Raw genomic sequence first — 25,901 nt, forward strand, 5'->3', positions numbered from 1 at the left:
ATTATTCAAGAAAATAAATTTATAAAAAATGACTAACGTATATAATAGCTCAAAACGCAAAAATTCGCTTAAGGTGCGTTATGATTATGTTCAAAATTATAATATAATGATTATCATACACAAGAAATAATAATATATTGAAAAGTATTGCACTCCCATAGACTACACTGTAAGTAAAAATATTATTTATAACAAAATTCGCATGTTTCATTTATAAAATTTAAACGATCAAATTGTTCACTTTAATTTCTGAAGCGGTTATGAGCGACGGAACCTGAATCAGAGGTCCCGGGTTCGATACCCACTTCGAGCAGCCTGTTGTCAGGCAGCACTGACAATGATTTTCACTTGGAAATATAGATAACAATATGTTTCCAAGTGAAAATAGCCCTCACCCGGCATTGTTGCTCCAATAAAAAGTCAGCCCTATTAGATTAAGTCTAATAACAAAATCATCAAATATGGATGGATTAACCATTGGGTTATCATCTAAAAAAAATACGAAGTAAGGACAAGTTTCAGCCCAACAGCTCATAGGACATAAGGTACTAATTGCTTTTAAAAAAATATATAAACAAAAATCTGAATAAATGGCGAAGCAGCGCTTAAAGGTCTGTGGGTGAAAATGCTCCACCGCTATTATCTCGAAAACAAGTAAAGTATATAATTTTTAACGATACTATTTTAAAGCAGAAGACAAAAGATATGTAAACCAGCCATCATCTCAATTCTTACGACGTCGTTATAAGGAGATAAACGACCAAGTATCAATAATCATAACGAAAGTATTTTGTTGCTTCGTTAGTTTTTTAGGTTTTAACCTTAAGTTTTTTAATTGTTTAATAAGATGGCTTGCTATTTTTAAGTTACTTACAACAGTTTTTTTTAATATAATTTCTATAAAAACTTAAATATGGGTGGGGTAAAAAATACTGGAAAAAATGTAATAAAAAAAAAACTATAAAAAATATTAAATCAAAAGAATTTACAAGAGAATAATTAAATTAATAGTTACTCCACTTCTGTGGATGAATATTTCTGACGAAATACCATATCAAGGTTATATACAGTGTTATCTCTAAAATGTACCCATTTTAGAGATGATAACTGAATAATTTATATTTTGCATTGGTTGAATAATGTACCTATTATTTCTCAAAATCCCTTTAAAATTGAGAATTAGACATTGAACCTGTTTGGCCGTCCTATTTTATCCTGCATATAAGGTAAAAAGGACCAGGTGACAAATTTTTGAAAAACTGCGAAAAAACACATTTATACAATGAGGGTTTCATAGATAGTTGTTTGTTTGATATGTGCTATTTGTTATGATAAAATTGGTTTGGTTTTCACAATATAATTGCTCAAAGTCAAATTGGACTTTTGTGCCCCGCCCTACTCTATAGCAAATCGTTAATATCACATAAAATTCAAATTTTTTATTATTGGTCTATTTTCTAGTATCTACTAGAAATTAAAAGTCAAGTATATAATCTCGTGATGTCACAATAACCATATCACTTTCCTTATTGCTTATTGAGAATTGTAATACCAATAAATCTGTGTGTCTTTAAACCTATTAAACATGAACTACTGATTGCTAAATCATGTGAGTAGGAGGATTTGAAATAAATTTCAAATCTTTTCATCCTACACATCCACTTACGAGGATACTCATATCCACTACGAGGATGACGCATTTTACGTAATTATACAAGTAATTGTGCATATTGGACGAGTTTCTAACTTTGATAAACTTGCAAAATTAGCGATCACCAACTTAAGTACAATACACTATACATGAATACACAGTCCATTATACTAATTTGATGCATTATCCTATTTTATAAGAGCAACTAATAAATATCCAGAATATTTTCACAAAGTTTTAGTATACTTTATTTTATGTAAATCAGGTAAACTATTGATTATTTAATAACTCAACTTTTAATTCCTTAAAACCTTTAGTAAATTATAAAAAATAATGATTTTAGAATAACGAATTAAATTTAGAATTACGAACTGAATAAACACAACTCCACTTTAAATCTAAAAATATCTAATTCAAAGAACACATTGAAATCCTATTAGCAACTTATATTAAAACATATTAGGATTTATTTTCGGATGTTGCATTCAGAGCAGAATTTTTGTGATTTTGTAATTTTTGTCAAAGACAAAATTTTAAACTATCATTATATAAAAAAATATGTTTATAAATGTTTTTCATAGAAGTATTACTATCGTTTAATGTACTCACTCTATCGACTGTCCTAAATATATTCTTGCACTAATGGGCGTGTTGATCACCTTGAAATCAATACCAAAATATAAGAAACTGATCTGTTCATTTTGGTCGAGAATATGCACTATTTAAGTCACTATCAATAACACATTTCACTAAAAAATAAATGAATAATTTAAATAAAAATATTCATAATAACTAATGAATTACAACATTTTGTAAGTGTGAATGAAGTATATGTGCTATACTATTGTATATATACATTGTGGTCTATAAAATAATTATTGACCATATTTAAATATAATTTTGAAAAATATACTAAATATAGATAATTAGACCGTTGGGTTTGCTGGAAAAATAAATGCTAAATATTTCTGTACAATACGAGATTTTACAAAATTCTATTTAAGAATTCATTTAAGAATTCCAAAAATTTCCACATTTTATAATAACATTTGAACATTTTTTATAAATTTTGTAAGTATTTCGATTGTTTTTAATCTTTCAAAATTTTTATACAAATTCAAAATATTTTATACATTTTTGAGAATGTTAAAATGGAATAAAAAATGTCATCAAATTAAAAAAGATCATTCATACTTCAGTAAATTGTCCAAATCAAGTTATCAATTTTTTGTTTAAATTTATGAAATGAGGCATTTGTATTATAAGATGTTTTATCTTATTACTGGGAACTTTTTAAAGGTTAATAACACCATTCAAATCTCGATCATTTTTAATGGTATTGATATTCGTGACATATTGGGTTTCTATATTTGATTATTAATTTATAGCGATAGAAATACTCTAATAATGATCTAATTTTTAGTAATATTATTATAATTGTAATAATATATAGTGCTGTAAAAAGAAAAAAATCGACTTGTGGATAAAAAAATGGTTTTTTGGCAATAAAGAATAGCTTTTTTGGCCATTGATGCTTTAATAAAAACAACCTTAACTATAAATCTAAAAACATACAGTTATGTCCAAAATACTAATTTGAAATCTGTAAAAATACAATTATAACTATGAACGACAGACATTTGGTTGGCTTATAGTAATAATAAAACTAACAAAACAATTACTAAATATCTCTATCATGGTCCGCCTTCATGAAATTCAGATTGTGAAATGAAAATAAAATATATATATAGCTATTATTTATAAATCCGTTATTTATAAAGTTCGAACAATTTGTTACAAAGCACAAGGCAATAAACTAAAAATATCACAAAGTAATAGTGAAAGCACGCAGATATGCGAAAATGTTCAAGCTTGAAAAATTGGTACTCTTGTCGAATAAAACTATTTATAGATCTATTAGTAATGATTTCAAAAGTATTTTCCTAAGTTTATTTGAAGGTTTAAATTTGAAACTCAAATAGAGGATTCGAAGTTAGAATTAATAAAATAGGTTTATTTAGCATCTTAAGAGCCTATCAAAAAAGTTGTTAGATGTAATTAATCACTGGAAATTTAAAAAAAACCTAATGATCTATTCTGAGTCTACTATTAGTAAGATCCATAGAAGAAGTTATAGTAATCGCAAACAAATTAAAAAAATAATAACTATATATCTTTACGTTTCAAAGGTTTCTGAACATTTTGGCATACCTTAGAAAAAAATCATGTGTGTGTATGTGTTTTGTTTCGATACAATTTTTCGTCCACTATTCTGGGCCTACGAATCAACCTACTTAAATGATTAAAAAAGCATTGGATTCCTATTGATGGGGAGACGTGCGGATTAGTTTTTGGCTTAAGCAGGTTTAGCCATTTTCAAGGGGACAAAAACGCATAAAATAGCCATTCAGTTTTTGAAAGAATGGTGTGTCCAATTTGAATGATTCAAAAAATATTTTGCTTGTATTAACGAAACTAAGAACTGATTAAATTTTTGAAAAGGCACTTTTAACGGTTAATATAAATAAGGTAGAAAGATTTGCCATTTGACTGTCAAAAATGATCATTAGACATAATATGCACTCTAAATTATCAGATATTTTACAGAAATTGTAATAATAAGTACGAATTTTGTTTACACTTCTATGGGTTTCGGACCAATGTTTATCCGTTAAACTGCAAAGCGGCGCTTAGGCGCTTCGATGTATTGTTTCTAAATCAGCTACGCAGCGTGATTGTTTTGAACAAAAGTTCAAAAATTTCAAAAAAAATCAGAATATAAAAAAATCAGTTTTTCAAAAGTTAAGATTTTTTCAAGAATTTCAAAAAACTAAATTTTTCAAAGTTTTCCAAAAATTTTAAAGCTTTAAAAAAATATTTTCCGGTACGAGACGTTCCAGCAATTTGTCTTAGATTTGGAGTTCTTAGATTTATTTGTTTGTACTCTACAATAATTGATTGAACGCCATTAAGGTCGATGAGTTGATGGATCAATCAAATAAAAAGAAAAGTGTTCTATTTAATTTTTGCGTGGAAATGATATGATGGAATGGATGTGAAATTGGCCAGCGATCGTTTTCGCGTCGCAAACAAACAATTAACAAATATATGCGTTTAGTTGCATGTCGCTCGAGCGATGCATAAATATTGCACACACATATCGACCTTATTAATACAAGAATTCGTCTGGAGTTTTTTTTTATCGTACGTTGAACCCGAGATAAGTTCGACGTGCGTGCGAGGAGATCGAGTTCGTCGTATTAGTCGTTTGTCTTTATTTATTTTAAGTATTCGCGATAATTTGACAATAGATGCATTTATCAAACTGCACATTAGTCAAATATAAATGCCTCATGAATTTACACATCGCACTGTTTGCACGAGATTATGATGTCTTGCGGAAAAAAAAACATACATTTTATTTTATTTGCGAAACGTAATCAAATTGCGAAACCTTATCTCTTCTCTTTAATATATTTTGTCACACGGAAATGAAATAATTGTTGATTTGTTTGCCCACAAAAGTTATTGCCCTCGCCTGAACAAATATATTTTTATGTCACATGATTTCGTTGCTCGTGAAATGACATCAGTGCGCAGAAGAAGATATACAAATTATTTGAATTTAATTTATATGGTATGATTATCTTATATGGTAAATGACCTTTTAAAACAGTGACAAGAATACATTGTCTTTGTTTAAGAATTAAAAAATTAATTATTATAATTATCTACAATCTTTTTATCAATTTGGAAATATTTTTATTTAGATTTCTTTTTATCTTGTTTTATTTCATCTAACTTTCCATTTATAGCACTTTGGCACTTGCCTTACTTTTGACTTCCCGAAGGAGAATTTTATGTTTCCACCAGAAAATCCAACTTGGTATGTGTATGTGTATATGTGAGCCAACATTAAATCTTTTGTATACGTTTATCAAAAACGCTGAACCGCTTCAAAAATTCAAAAATCACAATTTGGGATTTGTGCTGATTTGGTAAAGATTGGACAGAACGTTTCTGTTGCAAGTTATTTTTATGATTTTTATAAAACTTTTCGTGATGATAGAGTTCATTGACTTAAAACATCCTAGAACTTTAAAGACCACGAAGAAGTAGTTTCATTATAAGAATCCGTTGGAGTTTGATTGTTCCAAATATTGATTTTTAGATATACTTTTTACTGTTCGTATTTTTTATTGCTCCGTACCCCTTTCATCCCACCTAAACATGTAACCGTCATTTTCTTTACATTTTTTCAATTTAATAATATAATATAGTATATAAAACTCACATTTTCTTGTTTAACTTAAAATCTTATTTTTTATAAATTATTATCTTCGGATACAAGATGAAATATTATTCGTTTCATATCTATAAATGCAAGGTCCGGATAAAATCCAGAAAAATAATTGGTTAACAATTGGCGTTAATTGGTTATTGGCGTTTTATATAAAAATATAAAATAAATATTTGTTTAATAAAAAGTGGCATTTATTTATTAGTTTTTTAAAAGTTGGCATTTGATAATCCAATGAAAAAAAATATATTTTTACCAAAATTTTTGTGAGAATTGTAAGATATTTCAAAGTTTTTCATTATGGTTTATTGTAAGCAATCTCTTCCATTTAAAAAAATCTTTCATAAATTCTACTCTGACCTAGGACAAACAATGCATATTCATAAAACGATCGCTTTGAAAGAAATTGCAATCAATAATTATAACTCATAGCGAAACAAAAAAGATTACATGAATATAATAAATTATACCAATAATACCAGTACGTAACTGAAATGAAATTGTGGAAGATAATTATTGCATTTAAATTAATAGTAATTAGTTTCTAGTTAAATACTTATTTATTATCTTTATATATATATATATATATATATATATAATCATTCACTGATTATAAATTATATATTTAACATGGCGTAACTGAAAAGTCTGATATCTATATTCAGAGCATTAAGTTATTTATATGTATTCACTTATAGAGTACTTGTATAAATATTGTGACTATGAACTGAATTAATCGAAATAATTATTGTAATCAATTGGTGATCTAAATTTGAAATATATGAATACCAAAATTTACAATAATTAAGAATATTGTAGATATTAGTAGTGCATAATTATTTTTTACACAATCATTTTAGCACTACTATAATGATACTTCCTCTGCAAAGACGATTCTCTTGATAATGAAACTAAAATCTGTTCTTGTTTTTTGGTATCATTCTTTTTTATTAATACCCCTTAGGATTTTTTTAGAATTTCTAGAAAATTTGGATTTTTTTTTTTACAACTTGAAAAGCAGCTGTTTTAGCTACAAAGTATTGAAGCGCGTCACCGTGGCGTATATTATAAATCTTGGTACGGAATTCATCGAAATATTTGTACTTATTATTACAATTTCAATAAAATAGCTGATAATTGAATGCGCATATATCTAAATTTTAATGATCATTTTGACCACCAAATGACTTTTTTAACTTTATTTTCTGGATCTACGAGGCCGCTGGACCTGTTTTTACATACATTTGGTCAATTATCCATTTGCTCTATAGAGTAAGATGCTTTTTGGATCATTCAAATCAAGCGCTCCGTTCTCTCAAAAACTAAATTGCCATTTTTTCGCTGGACCCGCTAAATGAGCACGTCCTCCCATTAAAAGAAATTGAATGTTTTTTGGAATCATTCAAATCGGTTAATTCATGCTCTCGAAATCGTCGAAAAATTGTATCCACACACACATAATCCAGTTTTTTCTAAGGTTTGCTAGAATATTCTTTGAAACGTAAAGATATGCAAACATTTTCATTTTCATTATTTTGCTATTACTATAACTTATCCCACGGTAAGTTTATAAATCAAAAACGAACCTTATTTCTAGGAGAACTATGTATGACTGAATTAATTAAATCATACCAAAAACATGTGTCCTGTTTAACTTTGCAATCAATAAAAATGGTGCAATTGTCGTTTAATTCCAAATTAGTTTTAAATTAGTTTCATGGTGATTGCGCATTATATAGTTAGATAATTCCCAATCTAAATATTATACCGTCGATTTCAATGAATTTTGATATTCGCTCTGTGCTATCTGTTTGTTTAGTTTTTATATATCTCTGAAAATGCATTCGGTAAACAAAAACACATTTATTTTCATTTGACGTTTAATTCGTTACTGCTTTGTGAAAAGAATTTATCTTCCTCTGCGTCGCTTTAATCCTATTTTGCTAATTTAATTCATTGCACGGCTTTGAGAAAATATAGCATTAATAAAGTTATAATTTTATTTTTAACGGTTCTAATTTTTAACTATTTTAATGTCTCAGTATTCATACTGAGTTTTTTTTTTATATTGAAATTTAAAATATTTGATAAAAAAATTAAATATTTATTATAAAGGCGATGATATTTTATCAATATTTATATATGAATACAAATTATTTTAAGATTTTTTTTTCTTATATCAGACATTCCTACATTTCTTCATACTTTCCACTTCATAGACTTCTTCTTATATATACTATTTATTATTATATACTATATTATCCAATTTCCTTTACAACCGACTTCTTCATTCTTCTTTTTCTTCTAACCTTGCTTCTTCATTCTAACTTTTAATTCTATTCTATATCAAATCAACAATTCATATTCTATTTAATTTCAATCCAACAAATTAAACGACAAATCTATGTCAGTGTCAGGGACTCGAACCAAGTATCCCTGGCGTGTGAGTCGAGCATGCTACTAAAAATAAGTGAGCTATTCCAGCCACATTTTAAAAAATTAAAACAAATTGCCTGGAAAAACATTCAGTAATTTTGGTGACTAATGTGTAGAAATATTTGATGAGACATATCTAAATATGAAGACTCATATGTATTCACAACAGTTAACAATTATTGCTCAAGGTATGTTCCGTTATAATTGTTAATGGATGTAAAATTTAATTTTTAAAAATATGTAAACGTAAAAATTTTGTAAAATATGTGGTTGTAAAATTTAAAGTTATAATATTTCATATTCCTTAAACGTAGAGAATATTTATAAATATTTTTTGAGAAAGAGGAAGTTTTGGGTCAAAAAATCAGAAACATATATATAACTTATATATGCCATCGTATGAGCTCGTATTAATTACGTGTTTGGAATGACTTCATGGCGAATGGCTTGAAAAAAAAATTATTATAAGAATTAAAAGATAATCATGTCATCACAATAAATTTTATCACGCAGTAAATATTTTTATTAAACTTGTGGCGGTGACGCTTACATAGCAAACATTTTTTAATTGCATTGGATTATTTTATAGATTTTTAAGTTTTTATTATTTTGAACGGGTTTTTCACGTATGGATGTGCCATCTATACAAACAATAAATAATTCAATATTTATATATTACCTTGCTTTTTATTATATAGTTCATGAATATTGTAATAGTTTTTATTAAACTAGTTATTATATATATATATATATATATATATATATATATATATATATATAAAGTGTCAATTTATATTGAGATATGTATTAGCAGATTCAAATTATCAGACGTAATTAAACAATCGCTAGCAAATCGCATTTTGAATAACTTTTCTTCGAAATGTTACAGAGCCAGGGTTAAAATATATATAAGTTTATAATGTATTATATTAATATTCTGTCAACATGGTTTTGAATTATTTAGAATTATTGTAATTTTATTGCGTTGCTGAAGGCATTTGATTAAATTCCAAAACCATAACTGATATCAAATCACAGTCCGAGCATTTGATATATCAAATTTCTCTGGGACGTTGGGCATTGATATAAGTTTTAATTTGGATGATAACTTCTGGCATATAACGATATTTTTATTTTTGCACTTCCTGTAGGGTAAGTTATAGTGATCGCAAAAAATCGAAAATAAAAATTTCTATTTATCTTTACCTTTCAAATAGTAATTTTTTTCAAAAATTCTCAAAAATTTGATTTTTTCAAAGTTTTGAAAAAATTTTAAAGTTTTTTATAAAAAAATAGTTTTTGGTACGGAAAGTTCCAAATTTTCAATATGCTGTGTAAAAAAACTTAATGTTTTATATTTAATTTGCATATCGATATAATTAAAATAGTTGCTCATGAAGAATACAAATAATAAGTGATGATTTTGTGGACCTTTCTCTACTTCATGAAATTTAAATTTGTCCAACTTCTATGTAACTATGTAAATGAACTTTTAGAGTTACATACTTGAAATTTTAAACAAGAGAACCACTTAAAGATTTTTTTTTTGACAAGTAAATGTAACAATCTCTGACAGATTAAGTGATAAGCGCAAAAATATGACTTGTTTCTTAATATCATAAAAAAATATTACAAAATGTGATATAAAGAGTATTTGATTCATACACATAGTTTAATATGTTTAAAGTTTAGTGTGGTGTGGGAAGATCAATTTAACTACGTGCAAGGTTCACGCAATTAACGAATACCATCAATGTGATTTCAATCGTAAAATATGTTTAAATATGAGGTTTTGATCTCTGGTAACGTTACTACTTAGAATTTTAAAAATATAGAAATGAAATATTGCAATAAATAATTTTTATTCAATATGGTTTTGATCTTTTGAATATTTTTATTGAAGTCTTGTGGAGAAAAACGCCAACGGATGTTTAATGAAAAACTAAAAATAATATGTTTTCATGTTGTTAAAAATACAGTTAATATTGTACGTAAAAATGTATATAAAATACCTAATTTTTGTTTCTAATCGTTATTAAAAGTTGAGCAATTTTTTTTTAAAATGTGCAGGGTACATCGTTAGCAAGTGTTATAACAAATTTTGCCTTCCACAAATGTATTTTCGAAAACGACTTTACCGATTTCAATGTTTTAAAAAATGGTTTTCATGATGATCGATAATTCACTTTGTAATTAAAAACTGAAAAGAAGTAACTCACCCACATTTTTTTAACTAATCTTAACTGAATTCGAAAATTGGAAACGTTTCAAAAATTTCGAAAAATTCGAAGACACGTATCTTCTGCGAAACCTTAATAATTATTTAATTTTCAATTAAAATTGATTGGCTGGTTGTTTGTAATTAATTAATACAAAAAATAAGCGTCAAAAAATATTAATTATGTGGTAAGAGGTGTGCTCAAAAAGTACTAAAATTTTTTGAATTTCTCGGGTCTGGATTGTCAAAATTTGTATTTATTAGCCTTAATTATTTGCCCCTAAAGTATGATAAAAATTTCAAATGTGAACCTTAGCGACTACGATAGAATTTCATCATACTTTAGGAGCATGTATACCGACACAACAAGAAAAAACCTCTACAGACCCGAAAAATTTGAAAATCTCTAGTACTTTCTGAACATATCTAGTAACTTAGCAACATTGTTACCCTTAATTAAGATTATGTGATATTCGCCCGGGGTATATCAACGTATAGGTAAACTTAATACTGAATTCTATGCTGAATAAATTTTCGTATTTTTATTCCAATGGGACAACAGATAATTATGCATCTTGAAAGCATGACCTTCGCATTTAATAGGCACAATATAGTTAGTTTCCGCCGAATTCTAAACTGGAAGCGATCTTCCGCCGCGATAATTAAATTGCCGCTATCAAATTTCAGTGTTATTAAGCCCAGCGATTGTAAACATATTCATCACAAAACAGAAACTATCAAAGTACACAATGTTAAGTACAAATGTTACTAAAAACTATCAAAATGGTATGTGTTTGCTGTGCAGTCAGGAGTTTTACATATAAAATATAATTTTCCTCGTATATTTATTATACCACATAACAAGGATGCACTAATGTTAAGACGTTTTTTTTTAAGTTTATGCATTTTCTAGGTTAGGTTTGTTATAGAAAACGCATCATAGCCTCGCCATAGCATTGGTCTATTTTACGGTAGAATCAGCCCATTTATATATTTTTATCATTTCTCTTCTGAAAAATGAACTTCGTAGCGAATGGATATAGGCAAAAACTTAGAAACCGAATTTTTTGTCGAAATTGGCGGAATCCGCTACTGACCTGAACATAACCTGTCTATATTTACTTGTATTTTATTAAACAACAAATAATGTTCATTCATAATTTAACACTTTGGGGACGGCTGTCCGGCTATTTTATAAACAATGACTCAGTTTGCATCGAAAAGTTGAATAAATTACATATAGCAGTGATAAACAGTATTGTATTTTGAAAATGATTTTAAATTATTTTAGTAGTATTTTTAGCCTTTTTCTTTGCTATATGGTCTTTTTTTTTAATATTTAAAACGACCGAGCGCTTTTAAATATGGCAAAACGACTAGTAAATTTTGCGAATTAAGCAGTAGTGAAGATGAATTTCAAAAAGACATTCATACAGACAAATTTTACGAAATTACTATTCGCACCGATGATAGTGATGAATGTGATGATGATATTATCCAACCAACAAAAAGAAGAAGTTCGACAAAATAAATGAAGAGCGGGAAGACATTAGCGAATGTGCGGATTCTCCTTCAATAATCAAATTTGACATACATCAACAAACACCCCGACTACAAATGCCAAGCAATATAAGACATCCAATAGATTATTTTACTTTATATTTTATGAATGAATTATTAGACAATATAATAGAAAAACCATTATGGCAGCAAAAAAATGACCAAATATACTGACTAATCAGTGATATATTCTAAATTCTAAAAGAAAAAGGGATTGTATTGTCTGTTCTGACAGAAAAGCACTAGGAGTAAGGCGGCGAACAATATTTTATTGTAGAACATGGCAAAATCAACCAGCTATGCATTTTGAAAATTGTTTTGAACGTCACCATTCTTTATAAAATAATCAAAAATAAATTAATATTAAAAATGTATGTCCTTCAATAACTCATCATTTTTATCAAACAAATTGCATAACATACACAATGGAATCAAGTTTACAGCAGGTAAAGTAGATTGTTTTGAAATCGGTTCCGTCCCGAAAGTGTTAAACGATCAATAGAAATTGTTCTTCGATTATAGGAAAAAACTAGAACTGTCTCTGCCAAAAATGAGCAAGTTTCCCTATCGATGGGAATCGAATGCTTTTTGAATCATTCAAATCTGTTAATCGGTGCGCCCGAAATCGTGGACGAAAAATAGTGTCCATACATACATACACACACATCAATTTATTTTAACGTATACTATTATGTTTAGAAACCTCTGAAACGTAAAGATATGCAATTATATGCATATACGTTACAGTATTAGATGATTACGGTTCATACTAAAATTTAACTAGTTTAATTGACACCTTTCACCCAAATAACCTTGCAAGAAAGCTGCTAGAATCAATCCAATTCAGAAGACTGAAAAAGAACTACCCCAACAACTTGTTTTAGGTTTAATAATAAGTACTAATTTCTATTTTTCTTTTTGTTTTGTACAATCTATATATCATATTGTGAAGAACGGCATAACTGGATGCAGATCTTAGCTTTTTCTTTCTTTGTTCAATTCTAAGCCATGCAATTGATTTTATATCTCCTGTAGAGAGATGATCAAATAAAATTATTAAAAAAAAAGAAAAAAAGTTTAATTGAAATGGTCAAAAACTGGTATTGATAGTTGAAAAATGCCTTCAAAGTGCATACCGTACCTATAAATATATTAATTTAAATTCACACTAAATTTTTGGTGAGTCACTATCTACAAAAATAAACGCTTAAAATCGTGTCGATTCTAATCCTAAGAAACCAGTACGTTATCGAAAACTACATTGTGTCACGCCATATTTTTTAAAATAACGACAGAGACAGAAGCATGCCTTCCATTTTCGACTCGTGTTTATCTCGTCGCCGGCCCGGCCCAAAATGTCGAATCGCGATCCCTCACGCGGGCCACGTCGCCCGACGCCCGACGCCCGTGACTCAGAGCGTCAGAGCTCAGCTCTAATCACTGCGCACATAGAAAAAAAGTTTCGTGGGACGAGCGGAGCGGAGCAACTAAACACACCGAGTCGTCATCGGAATGATTATCATAACACGGCCTTCCGACGATCGTTTCGGCGAAACGTGGACGCCATTGCGTGACCGAGCCACGCCATTGGACGTTCCAAACTATTCTTTTATGGATTTTTTTCGTCAGTTCTTTATGTGGTTTTCGACTTTCGGTTTTTAGGCAATCGTCGTAACCGTGCGTGGCACGGGCAAGCGATGCAGTCAGCTGATTCACGACTGACAGCAGTGATCTAATTCTGGTTTGCCAGTGACTACTGATGGGACTGAAACACTGTTGAGCTTATTTGTCTTACAAAAAATCTTATATTTGACACGTCACTATTTTTCTTTATATAGTCGGTATACCTCCGTTAATACGGCACTCTGGAAACGCGGTCCCCATACTACGCGGAGCTTAAAATGCGACATCTATCCGATAACACGAACTTCCTGTTATACGGTTTTCGTTCAACAGCCCGAAAGTTATTTGCGCAACCTATGAATAACTCTAGAAACTAGCTATTAAAAGTGCATTAATGTAAGGTATGTTATCAACTATTTTATCTTTTAGACTCTAAGCACTCTAAAATTTAGAGTGTGTTTTGTGTTTATATACACATGCCAGATTATGGGGCTGATTCTGCCGTAAAATAGACCTAGGATATGGCAAGGCTATTTTACGTTCCAGTTTTTATACAAAATCGTACCAAATACAGTCTTGCAGTCAGTTACAACTCAGCACAGTATATATAAATGTCTCAGGTTGGCAACTAAATAAGTGTGAATTCTTGTTTGAGAATTAATCAAAAGCATTATTTTCATGGAACTTAATAACTGTATTCTGCAATGCATTGACCATTTTGATCAATGACTTTTTGCTGTCTTGCAAGCAGCAGCATTATTCCACTTTCATGAAACTTTTGATTTTTATTAGCAAAAAACTGAAACTGGTACAATTTGACACCATCAGAAAGTAATCAGAAGGTGCAAGGTCAAATGGTGGATGTTGCGAAACATTCAACCAAGCCACAATAATTTTTGTCGGGAGGTCAAAGATTTGTGATGTCAATAATAGAATGATCACAGATGCAATTTGTCAATTCAGACGCTTTTTTTCAACTGCCTTGTTTAATTTCGCTTGTTGTTCAATGTAGATATCAGAATTGATCGTTTGATTAGTAGCCAATTCCTTTGTAACCAACTTAAACTAAACAAAAACCGTTTTTCATCACCCTTAACTAAAAAAAATCACCAGAATGAAACTTTTTATGAGCTGTTGGGCTGAAACTTTTCCTTGTCTAGTATTTTAGATGGAAATCCAATGGTTAATCCATTCATATTTGAATTGATCTCATAGGGCTGACTTTTTATTGGTGCAGCAACACCGGCAAGGGCTATTTTTACTTGGAAAAGTATTGCTATCTATATTTCCCAAAATCGTTGTCACTGCTGCTTGACAACAGGCTGCTCGAAGTGGGTTTCTCTGAAAGAATGAAACTTGGGAAACCAATTTTGACACTGCCGTTTTTTAAGGCTTCGTCACAATAAACAAGTCATAACTTTTGTAAACTTAAAATCTCCAATTTTACCTTCGCAGACATGAAAAATCAAAATTTGACAAAAAATTCAATTTGACTTTACATCTTTCAACAAATTATTTGGACTACGTCAGCAAACCTAAAAATTTTATTGATCTATCTATGAGTGAGGGCCGCATTTACTTAGTTGACAACCTAATATATTATATATATATATATATATATATATATATATTTATATATATATATATATATATTCCTTTGAACTATTTTTATTCCATTAAGACCATTATAATATCATTTCAATCCGAGTACCTTTTTCAGTTTCCAGTACAGCTCTGCTTACGGAAACTTTATGAACTGATTGTGAGTTACGCAGGCTATATTTCTCAGAGAAACTCCATTTGAAAATTTGTGTAGCGGCAAAATTCTTAAAATGTGCATCGACCTCATTTGGCGAAGATTTAAATAAATAGCAATCTGCTAAAAGAAAATTAGAATACTTAGGGAGCGCCCATTATTATCGTGTGGCAAGAGGTTTGACAAAAAATAAGAAAATATAACATGGGGTAGGGGAATGTCTAGTAAGATATCACGTGTATTTGTAAGAAAAAAACTTTTCCAAAAATTTTACGATTTTATAGGTACTAAAAATGCACATGATGTTGGGGAGGGGATTAATTTTAAATATCACCACGTGTTACCAAGGAGAATGGAGGGGTCCAATTTTTTTTAGAAATCAATCCCCTGATTAATGGCGGCTCATATGTAAATAATGTACCTCGATTTATAAAAGTAGATGTATCATTATTCTATTTGTTTGACGTATTTCTTTGATAGCTGATGAATTGACTAAGACATCAAGAACAAAATTCATCTGTATAGTTTTTACTAAATATATACAAAAGTCATATTGGATTGATAGAACGGTCGTTATTTTGATATTCCATTTAGACCGAACTGAAATTGACCCAGTAACCCCAACGGCCTGTGTCGCATTCATTGCACAGCTAGAACGAAGCCAATATCTGTATATGTTCGATTTTTCTATCGTCTGAACAATAGCATCTTTAATTTACATCAATACCCTTCTGTTTTTCTCCCTCCTGATAATAAAAATTTCTTGATATATAGCAGTTTTGAATTGGAAGAATTTCAGTTCGAGTTTTAATTTATATCTAAGCACTTAAGTTTAACTTTCATGGAAAATATAGTAAAAATTTATAAATTTTAATAGATTCTGTGAAGTTTTACGTAAAAAGTTGAAAAAAAAGTTTATCACTACTTATTACCTATTACCTACATATTTTATAGTTCACGAAAGATGTGAAAAATGTACGTATGTATCTTTTGAAAAAATATATCTAATCAACATATTATAAAATATCCAGAATTCACATTAATTCATCTAATGAAATGAATGGCAAAGAGAAGCGATTCATCATTTTTAAGGAAATTATTTCATGCAATGTTTTGATTTCGCGTGAATAACTTAAATTGTAAGAATTTTTTTATGATAATTTTTTTTATAATTTATAACTTATTTTTTAGAACGTTCACGAGTTAAAAAAAATAACTAGCTGTAAGTGGAATTCTGTCTTAAGGCAATTAGGGCATCGTGCCTTAAGGCAAATTGCTGGAACTTCCCGTACCAAAAATTATTAATTTTTTAAAAACGATTAACATTTTTGAAAAAAATTTTTTTTTTTTTAAATTTTATTTTTTTTTTGAAAAAAAAATGCTTTCTTTATTTTGACATATTTTGGAAGATCTGAACTTGTTTTTCTAAGCAATCGTACTGCTTTAACTGCATAGAGACATAAAGCGCGTAAGCGCGGCGTCGCTGTCTAACGGGTAAACATTGGTACGGAACCCATAGGAAAATAAAATTTATACTTATTGTTAAAATCTCTATAAAATATCTGAAAATTTGATGTGCATATGTCTAATGATCATTTTTGACCGCCAAATGGCATTTTTTTCTACTTTTTTCATTAGATCTCCGAAACCGCTAGACCTGCCTTTATGAAAATTTGATCAATTCTTTATCTTGTCAATACAAGTAAAATGTTTTTTGAATTATTAAAATCGGACGCTCCGTTCTCTTAAAAACTGAGTTACCGTTTTCGGCACTTTTTGCCCCGTATCTCCGGAACGGCTAGACCTGCCTTCGCCAAAAACTAATCAGCACGTCTTCTTATCAATACGAATCGAATGTTTTTTGAATTATTCAAATCGGTTGATCCGTGTTCCCGAAATCGTCGACGAAAATTTGTATCCGCACATACATACACACACATACATACATACATACACACACACACACACATACACACACACACACTCACACACACATACATCCATTTTTTCTAAGGTATACCAAAATGTTCAGAAACCTCTGAAACGTAAAGATATATAAAAATTTTCATTTTCGATTTTTTTGCGATTACTATAACTTGCCCTACGGGAAGTTAATTAAACTGAAAACCTAATTCACACAAAATAGGGTTTACTTCATGATAAAAATAAAATAAATTGCGAATTGTTTGCTTATCTAAAATTCAGTAGTATTTATTATTCTGCGCTGGTATAAAAAAACTTGTTTACTAAAACAAATTGGATTTTACACAAAAATAAAAGTTTATCAAATAAATGCAGTTTGACAAGCACAGGTGAGCGAATTCAGTACTGGGCGCTTATTGCTCAATGCGTTTGCTGAATGTGTTTGCTCATGTCATTTTTCAAATCAAATATACTGAGCAATTTTTATGCATTATCTGATAAAAAGTGCATGCAGTTGAAAATGCAAAAAACGTATATTGCAATATTACATTTTCATTACTTGCTCTTTTTATCGCAAATAACGCATTTTTCTTTGGGAACTTTTCAGATCTATCATAAATATATATTAGCAGAAGTGCTTTGCATTTATAAAACTTCCTTGGTATGATATAATTTATTTGAACTCACCGTAATTCACGTTGCATCCTCGACCTCAACTCAATACATTGTTGAATCGGAGGTTGTCGGAAACTTTTATACACATTTGGAACAAGACACCAACACACACTGGGTTAATTTTTGTTCAAAATAATAACTATAATAACTAACAATTCATCAAACATTGTAAGTACTAACAATTCACATGCTTTACGTCAAATGTCAAAAAAATACCTGCAACCTATGGCGCTGCAGAGTCATTTGCCCTCTAGATCATATTATAGTAAAGGGGTCACCACTGGTTTTATTTTGTTGCCAATACAAGCATAAGTACTTATGAAATCGATACTTTTCGGCGGTATTGATACATAAGAGGATAATTCATAAGGGTTCCGTATTTTTGTTAAATAAAATATATTTCTAATTAAAAAATTAACAAATATTTACAAATTACTATTTTACATATAAGAGTAACATTTTATAATTGCTTATTTAATTCAAAAGCATATGCAATTAATTAAGTCTATGCAGTTTTACGTAAAATAGTTACGTTTTATAATCGCTGAACAAAATAATGACAATTATTTAAAATACTTGAATAATAATAATTTTATTATAATAAGTCCTTTTTTTTCATATAATAATGATGCTGATAAATAATAACCAAAAAAAATATTATCTGTGATTACTACAAAAATGTTAAGATAACAAATCTATTTCATATACATTATTAAATATAAATACACTTTTATATATCAATATTGTCGCTTCAAATTTGTAGTATTTCTTACAGTATACCAGTATCGATACTTTAGTAACAATACTTTCTTAGCATCGATAATTTGGGCCGATACTTTCTTTACCGCCCGTTATCGATACTTTGCCTTGATATTTTTAACCCAGTCGCCACAAGCTACCGATCAATAGGTATCGCTTCAATGAGAAGACTAAATTGTTACAACAAATTTTACTAATTATATTACTATTCAAATATTGCTATATTAAATCTGCATGTTACATATTAAATCTGGAGGATACTAATTAAGTTTTTAGGACGTAATAGATGCAACAATATATCTTAAATAAACTAGTGGTGCATGGCATCGTGCCTTAAGGCAAGCTGTTAGAACTTCCCGTGATGAAATATTCGAGAAATATTAAATGCTTTCAAATAGATTATTATAAATACTGTAACATTCATTATTCGTATTCTATAGAAAAAATATAAGAGCTTTTAAATTGGACGACGACGTTGGCATATGTTTACATGAAAAGTAAATAAATAAAACAAAGTTAGAATGCAGAAACTTATCTCTAAGAATTATATAAAATGAATTGCAAAGTTAAAATTATTTATATCAAGTATATAAGTGAGCTTTAGAATTTTAACTAGAATTAAAATTAAAATGTGAATCATTTTTGGTATTTTAAAAAAATGGTAATTGAAAGTTTGAAACTTAAAAAAAATGCTTTCATCAATAACTAATGTTTTTTTACAAGCAAAATGTTTTTTGCATCATTCGAATCGGATGCTTTGTTCTTTCAAAAAATGCTGTTTTTTACACTTTTAACTCTTTATCTCTGAAACGGTTGGGACTGTCTTTGCCAAAATCTAATCATCAGGTCTTCTCATCATTACAAATTGAATGTTTTTTGAATCATTTAAATCGGATGCTCGGTTCTCCAAAAAATTAATTTCCATTTTCTGAACTCTTTGGTTCGTATTTCGAAAACGGCTAGGCACACAACAATTTTTTTTGAAACGTAAAGATATGCAAAAAATGTCAATTTCGTTTTTTGGACGATTACAATAACTTACCGTACGGGAAGTTAATAAGGTTTTAACATTTTTTCAAACTATTTTGATACTAACGTTTCAGTTTATTGTTGTACAACTGATTCGGATATATGGCTTAGAACAAAATAGTGTAAGGTATAAATAAGAACGATAAGCGAAATGCAAATGCGGGCCAGTCGTCACGCACGCGAGTCAAAACTGAAAACACAAATACATCGACGCACGACGCACTAGGCATCTCGTAAGGCGGCAATACAAGCTCGTATAATAAGGCGAGCAACCGCCAAGGCGCGTATGTTTTAAACAACGGCACGTCCATGCGTGTGCTTTCTTGTGTTCTTGTGCGTACATACATAACAAGAGTAAATTTCACCCTCAGATATCGGCATTGGCTCCACCTAGCGCCCGGACCCGCCCGCGCATGGCACCGCCCACCTTGTCCCTTTGGGGAGCTTCCGCGACCCCCTCGAAAGCTCAAGGCGTCGCGACGCAGTCATTAGCCGGCGCGAAATCTGAGAATTCGTTGACCCCTTTTTTTGTGTTATATTTCAGGCGATCAATAACTCTCTCCTCTCTCTAGTAGTTCGCGCGCCATCCCTCCACCTTCGGGCGGCTGGCAAGGGATGTCTATGTTTGATTTCCGGAGAATAAAACTAGTACAAGCGCAAGACAATGCATCTCGCCCGATGCGATTTACACCGCACACATACTTTCACGCACATAAGAAACACGCACACCAGTGACACGATCGAATAAAGACTTGCACTACGAATTATAAATAATCAGTACAAAGCATGACTGCTAAAAGTCAGCAGGTTGGTTTTTAAAACTTTTGCGGGCCGTTGTTTAGTTTCAATTTCTCGTAAAAAAGTTTTGTTTTGTGGAATTCGTATTCTTAACTCATTTCCTTTAAAACGATATCCAACTATGAACTACATTAGTTCTGGTAAATAATTGTAAACTAATGAGCAAAGTGTAAATAAAATATTGAATTACATGTCTGAATGATTCTCCAATTTTTAATTTTGTATTTAAAAATTTCATTAATACATTATATTTTTCCTGCAGGGCCAAACCTCGGGTGTCAACTGTGGCAGGCCGACGCACTTACACCGAAGATGAACTACAGGCTGCTTTACGTGATATTCAATCAGGTAAATTAGGCACTCGACGAGCTGCCGTTATTTATGGTATACCGAGATCCACCTTGCGTAACAAAGTTTATAAATTGGCAATGGAACGCGAGCGGGAATCACATTTGCTACCATCTGGACTCATCAATCTAGCCGCTGCTGATAAGTTGGAAGATGAAGAAGATGATGAAGACAAAGAATTATCTGGAGCAGAAGAGGAACGTGAAGTTATCAAAGAATTGCAACGCCCTTTGTTATCAATGGATGACATACTGAGGTTTTCTCAATTAGACAGTTCACCCGCTTTTACCAATGAGGGCTTACGTTCCCTTTTGCAAAAAGGTGCAACGGGTAATAAATACTATGAACCTGATGTCTGGGGCGGCATGGACAGGCGTGCGATAGCTCCATATCTGCAGAGTTTGATTGCCGCGGGAGTTTTGCCGGGACCGAGGGTTGCCGAAACGGCTGCGACAGACGAACGTAAAACGAAAGACGCCGAATTGAATAATGGAAAATCCGTCAGTGATGAGGAACTAGCGAAACGGTTGCAACGCAATTGCGGTGTTATAGTTCGCTCAGATCTGACGCAAGCTACGAATGAAAGAAATGCAGACGCCGATGATTCTGCAGCAAATGTGATACTGAAGATTCCGTCCTTCAAACCAGTAGGGGGCAGTACGCCCAATTCAACGCCAACATCCAATAACTCGCAAAGAAATGGCGGTGATGCATTCCAACAATTGTTCAGCATAGCTTCGGCTGGCTTGGATAATTCGGCCCATTCATCCAATACGACTGATTCAACTTCACCACAAGTAGTATGTTTACGTGACGTAATTGCGAAAAGCATTAGTGAAAAATTCCAACAATGCCCACCAAATCATGAAACCGCTCCATCAGACAAATTACCTGCTACATCACTGGCTGTCGATGGTATTGAAAACCTTAATTCCTTATCACTTAAGCGTGAAAGAATTACTCCACCAGTTCAACAAGGTCAAGGCATATCAGTAATCAAGAATTTAGGTGGTCATAACTTTTCTGTTAACGCTAATCAACAAGCCAGTAATAGTACGGGCGGAACAGGCGGTAAGGGCACACGACCAAAGCGCGGCAAATACAGAAATTACGATAGGGATAGTCTAGTGGAAGCAGTGAAAGCAGTACAGAGAGGTGAAATGTCGGTGCATAGGGCCGGTAGTTATTATGGTGTACCACATTCAACATTAGAATATAAAGTTAAAGAGAGACACTTAATGCGTCCTAGAAAGCGTGAACCAAAGCCTCAGCCCACAGACGATAAAAATTCTAAAGTAGACGCGATGTCAGCTAACAATGCGTTGCGTTTAGATAAAAACAAAACCATTCCAAAACCAACGGGCAAAGTATTTCCATCGCCAGCCGCAAATGGTTTGAAAATTTCACCCTTAATTGATCCAGCGGGCCTTGTTCAACTAGGATATCCCCAAAGCTTTCCCTTTTGGCCGCATCCCACACAATTCCATGGCGTGCCAATGGATTTTGCCCGGCCGCCAGGTGCAGGTTTTCCGCAAGCAAATTCCGAGTACTTTGCAGCTCAAATGATGCGTCAGCAAGCAGCCGGGTGCAGTGCGGGCAAGGGGGCTTCAAGTAAAATCCAAAGGGAGATAGCTGAATCGCTGTATGATGGCACAGGCGCAAATGGCAGTTTTCTGGACGGCATCATTCGGTCGAGCCTTGAGATGGGTTTACCGAATCACCGCGTCAAGAGTGAGCCGGCGACGGGCACCGCGTTGCTGGATCAGCTGGTGCGCAACAGCCGCCCGACGCACGAGCGTCCGTCGAGTCCTCTGGGATTCGCCAGTGACGCGAAACGAGCGTCACTTTCGTTCCCCGAACGGCCGCCGACGCGGTCAGGTCCCAAAGACTTCAAGGTGATGGACTTCATGTCCGAGAGAGCTACATCCTTCAAACAAGAACCACCCGAACGCACCGAGCAGAATGGATCAGCGGAAGATACGTAGAAATGGCCCATGGGACGCGTGTGACTGAACGTAAATATAAACAGTGAGTGCGCGATCCGATGACTTTATTAAATAAAATATTTATTTTTATTTTGAACTTTGATATACACATTATTAGATAGGTGCATAAGTGCATAAAAGGCTCTAAGTAAATGTTGTACCTTTGGAATTTGGATACATTTAGGTTTTGTTGATTTTCTAGTAGTATCGTGAAAAATACATATTTGAGGAAAAAATATTTTTAAGATTTTTAGTGTTCGCTCGAAAAATATATTCAATCAATCCCATAAATATAAAATATATGTTTGGCGTATATCAAAATTTAATCGTTTACTACATGTTGTTCGAAATATCTAAAATCAATGTCACATCATATAAAATTATTATATTAAAATTATATTATATAAAAATTAAATATATATCTGTGTGTCTTGAACGTCACGTATACCTCAAAAATTAAATTAGTGTAATGAAATAAGAAAATTATAGTTCATATATAGCCTATGACAAATTTTAAAAATTATTATTACTAAAACATACCGTCGATGAGTACCGCAATGTTATTTTCATTAGATCTTCAAATCTCATTTTAAAGTATACGATATTTCGATTATCGGTATATTTGCAAGATGAGAAATTTCTGTGTGAACGGTTTAGGTCTGATGCATTTCAAAATTGTCAAAAATAAGGTTTATGAAAATATTATTACTGTATCACTATTATAAATGTTTGAAATGATAATGATTAAATACGCACCAAATGGCTATTTTCAAACACAAAAATATACGACTGTATATGCTTAAAGTATTTAAGTACATTTCATTTCACTGAAAATAAATTATATATAAAAAATGGAACAATTGGACAAAACTGGAAATTCAACAAAATTATCTCTAAGATAATTAGAAGAATATCGAAATACGGATGTACGTCGTTAGCCCTATTATTAGTATATTGTATTTTATTCAGATATTGAATCCACCTTAATAATATTAGTAACCAAATTGACCAAATAGCATTTTGACCAATTTACCATGAACCTTCGACACATATCAATTAACACTCCATCAGCACGAATCCAGATACCGCCTCGGCACAATTGTATTATACGAACATTCCACGCGGCGACGTACATCTATATTTAGTTCCTCAAAAATTATGCTATCTGTGATTTAGTGATCCAAAATTTTGAATGTATATTTTCTCTAAATAAAATATGTCTTACAATTAGACAATTTCGCGTTAAGATACGATTAGAATAAATGTAACTATACATTTTTAAATCACAAAACAGTACTCGTATATTTGTGTAAGATTTTCTATTTATAAAATAAAATATTTTTCTTTCCTTAATTTAAAACTAACAACAAAGAAGTGCAATTAGACCGATATAAATGGTAAAAAAATATTTGTTATAAACATAGGTATTTACAACCACATACATATTACATATATATTTAAAACTATATATTAATTGATATATATAGCAGTAAAAAATATATTTTTGGTATGATTTCAATGGAGTTACTGCATTATGAATGACTCAAGTACAAATTACAATGGATACGATGCGATCGCGATCATAGATCATTCGGTCGAGTCAGTAGCTCTGTTGTAAATGGTGTACCAAGGAAGGGGCATGTTTCAATTGTTAAATGGAGAGATATAAGATTGATATTTAAAACAATTGTACTGGTAGAAAATACAATAGACAACAATTTTTTAATGAAATTTTAAACTATTAATTATGTAACAATAGCCACTACAACAAATAATGAAAACCAATCACGATAGTTTTTATACTTTACAATCCACTGTATTGTAATATACGATGTAAACTTTAAATTTATTAACGTTTTCATTATTTATTGTATCTCTGAATGTCATATATACATTATATATATACATATATATATATAAATATATATATATATATATATATATATATATTTCTATATGCAAAAGCATTATTTATGTTGTATAAATGTATATTTTACACATAATGTTTTGAAAATTGCTTTGATTTCAAATTGTTAACTCTATTAAATTCTAAAGATATCTTGAATAATAGGCACAAAGAAGACTAAAAATTACCATACCACATACATCAATTAAATTGCAAGAACTATTTCAAGGTTCCACTTGTGTATTGATCATCTGATCATATGATATGCATCCTATGGGATGTTAAATGTGATTCAAAAGACGACAATATCTATTTTCACTTTGCACTTTGTGACTATTATTCAAGATCTTGGATGACGAATTTACCAAAATCAAATATAATGCCACATACTATATAATGAAATGAAATAAAATATTATTATAACTATTAATTGATTAAATTAAAGTAAATTAAATGTATACATACGTAGATGAAACTCATACATATTTATGTTGGACCAAATAAGAGATATGCTATGTTTTAAGTTTTGAATAAATATAAATAATTATAATAAGTTTTATTGAAGGCTCTATAGACATATCCATAGTTCCATTTTATAGACAAGTTTCTATACATCAGCAAACTTGTTCAGAATAGCCGCGATGCGAAAATTGCTATAAAATTATCTGCGTTGACCAAATATATCATATTTTTATTTATATAGAATTAAAAAGCATACGATGATAGCTCTTTCTTACAAATTAGAAACATTCATTGGTTAACCTCATAATTTCCTACATTTCTGAAAAAAACTTACTCAAATATCCTCAATCCTCGAAACAAAATTTTAGCGTTTTTGGAAATCACATATTTGATCCCTTACTCTTCAAATTAAATTGAATTTATTAGAAGTAAAGATTACAAACTATTCAAAAATCAACCTGAAATTAATATA

The 25,901-nt window shown here is 30.7% G+C and overlaps 1 protein-coding gene across 3 annotated transcripts in view; it reads left to right on the forward strand.

The window, feature by feature from the left end:
* Positions 1-23,161, forward strand: part of LOC113378152 (mushroom body large-type Kenyon cell-specific protein 1-like) — a 135,289-nt gene extending 112,128 nt beyond the window's left edge. For all 3 annotated transcript variants that reach the window (XM_026618675.1, XM_026618676.1, XM_026618677.1), the window contains one exon: positions 20,991-23,161. In XM_026618675.1, the coding sequence (XP_026474460.1) occupies positions 20,991-23,061 (2,071 nt within the window). In that variant the 3' untranslated portion in view covers positions 23,062-23,161. The remainder of the gene's footprint in view (positions 1-20,990) is intronic.
* The last annotated feature ends 2,740 nt before the right edge of the window (positions 23,162-25,901 follow it).

Source organism: Ctenocephalides felis, unplaced genomic scaffold (genome assembly GCF_003426905.1).
Source record: "Ctenocephalides felis isolate EL2017-DRISC unplaced genomic scaffold, ASM342690v1 CF-g0.4_SCAFFOLD_01886, whole genome shotgun sequence".
Classification (NCBI taxonomy): domain Eukaryota; kingdom Metazoa; phylum Arthropoda; class Insecta; order Siphonaptera; family Pulicidae; genus Ctenocephalides; species Ctenocephalides felis.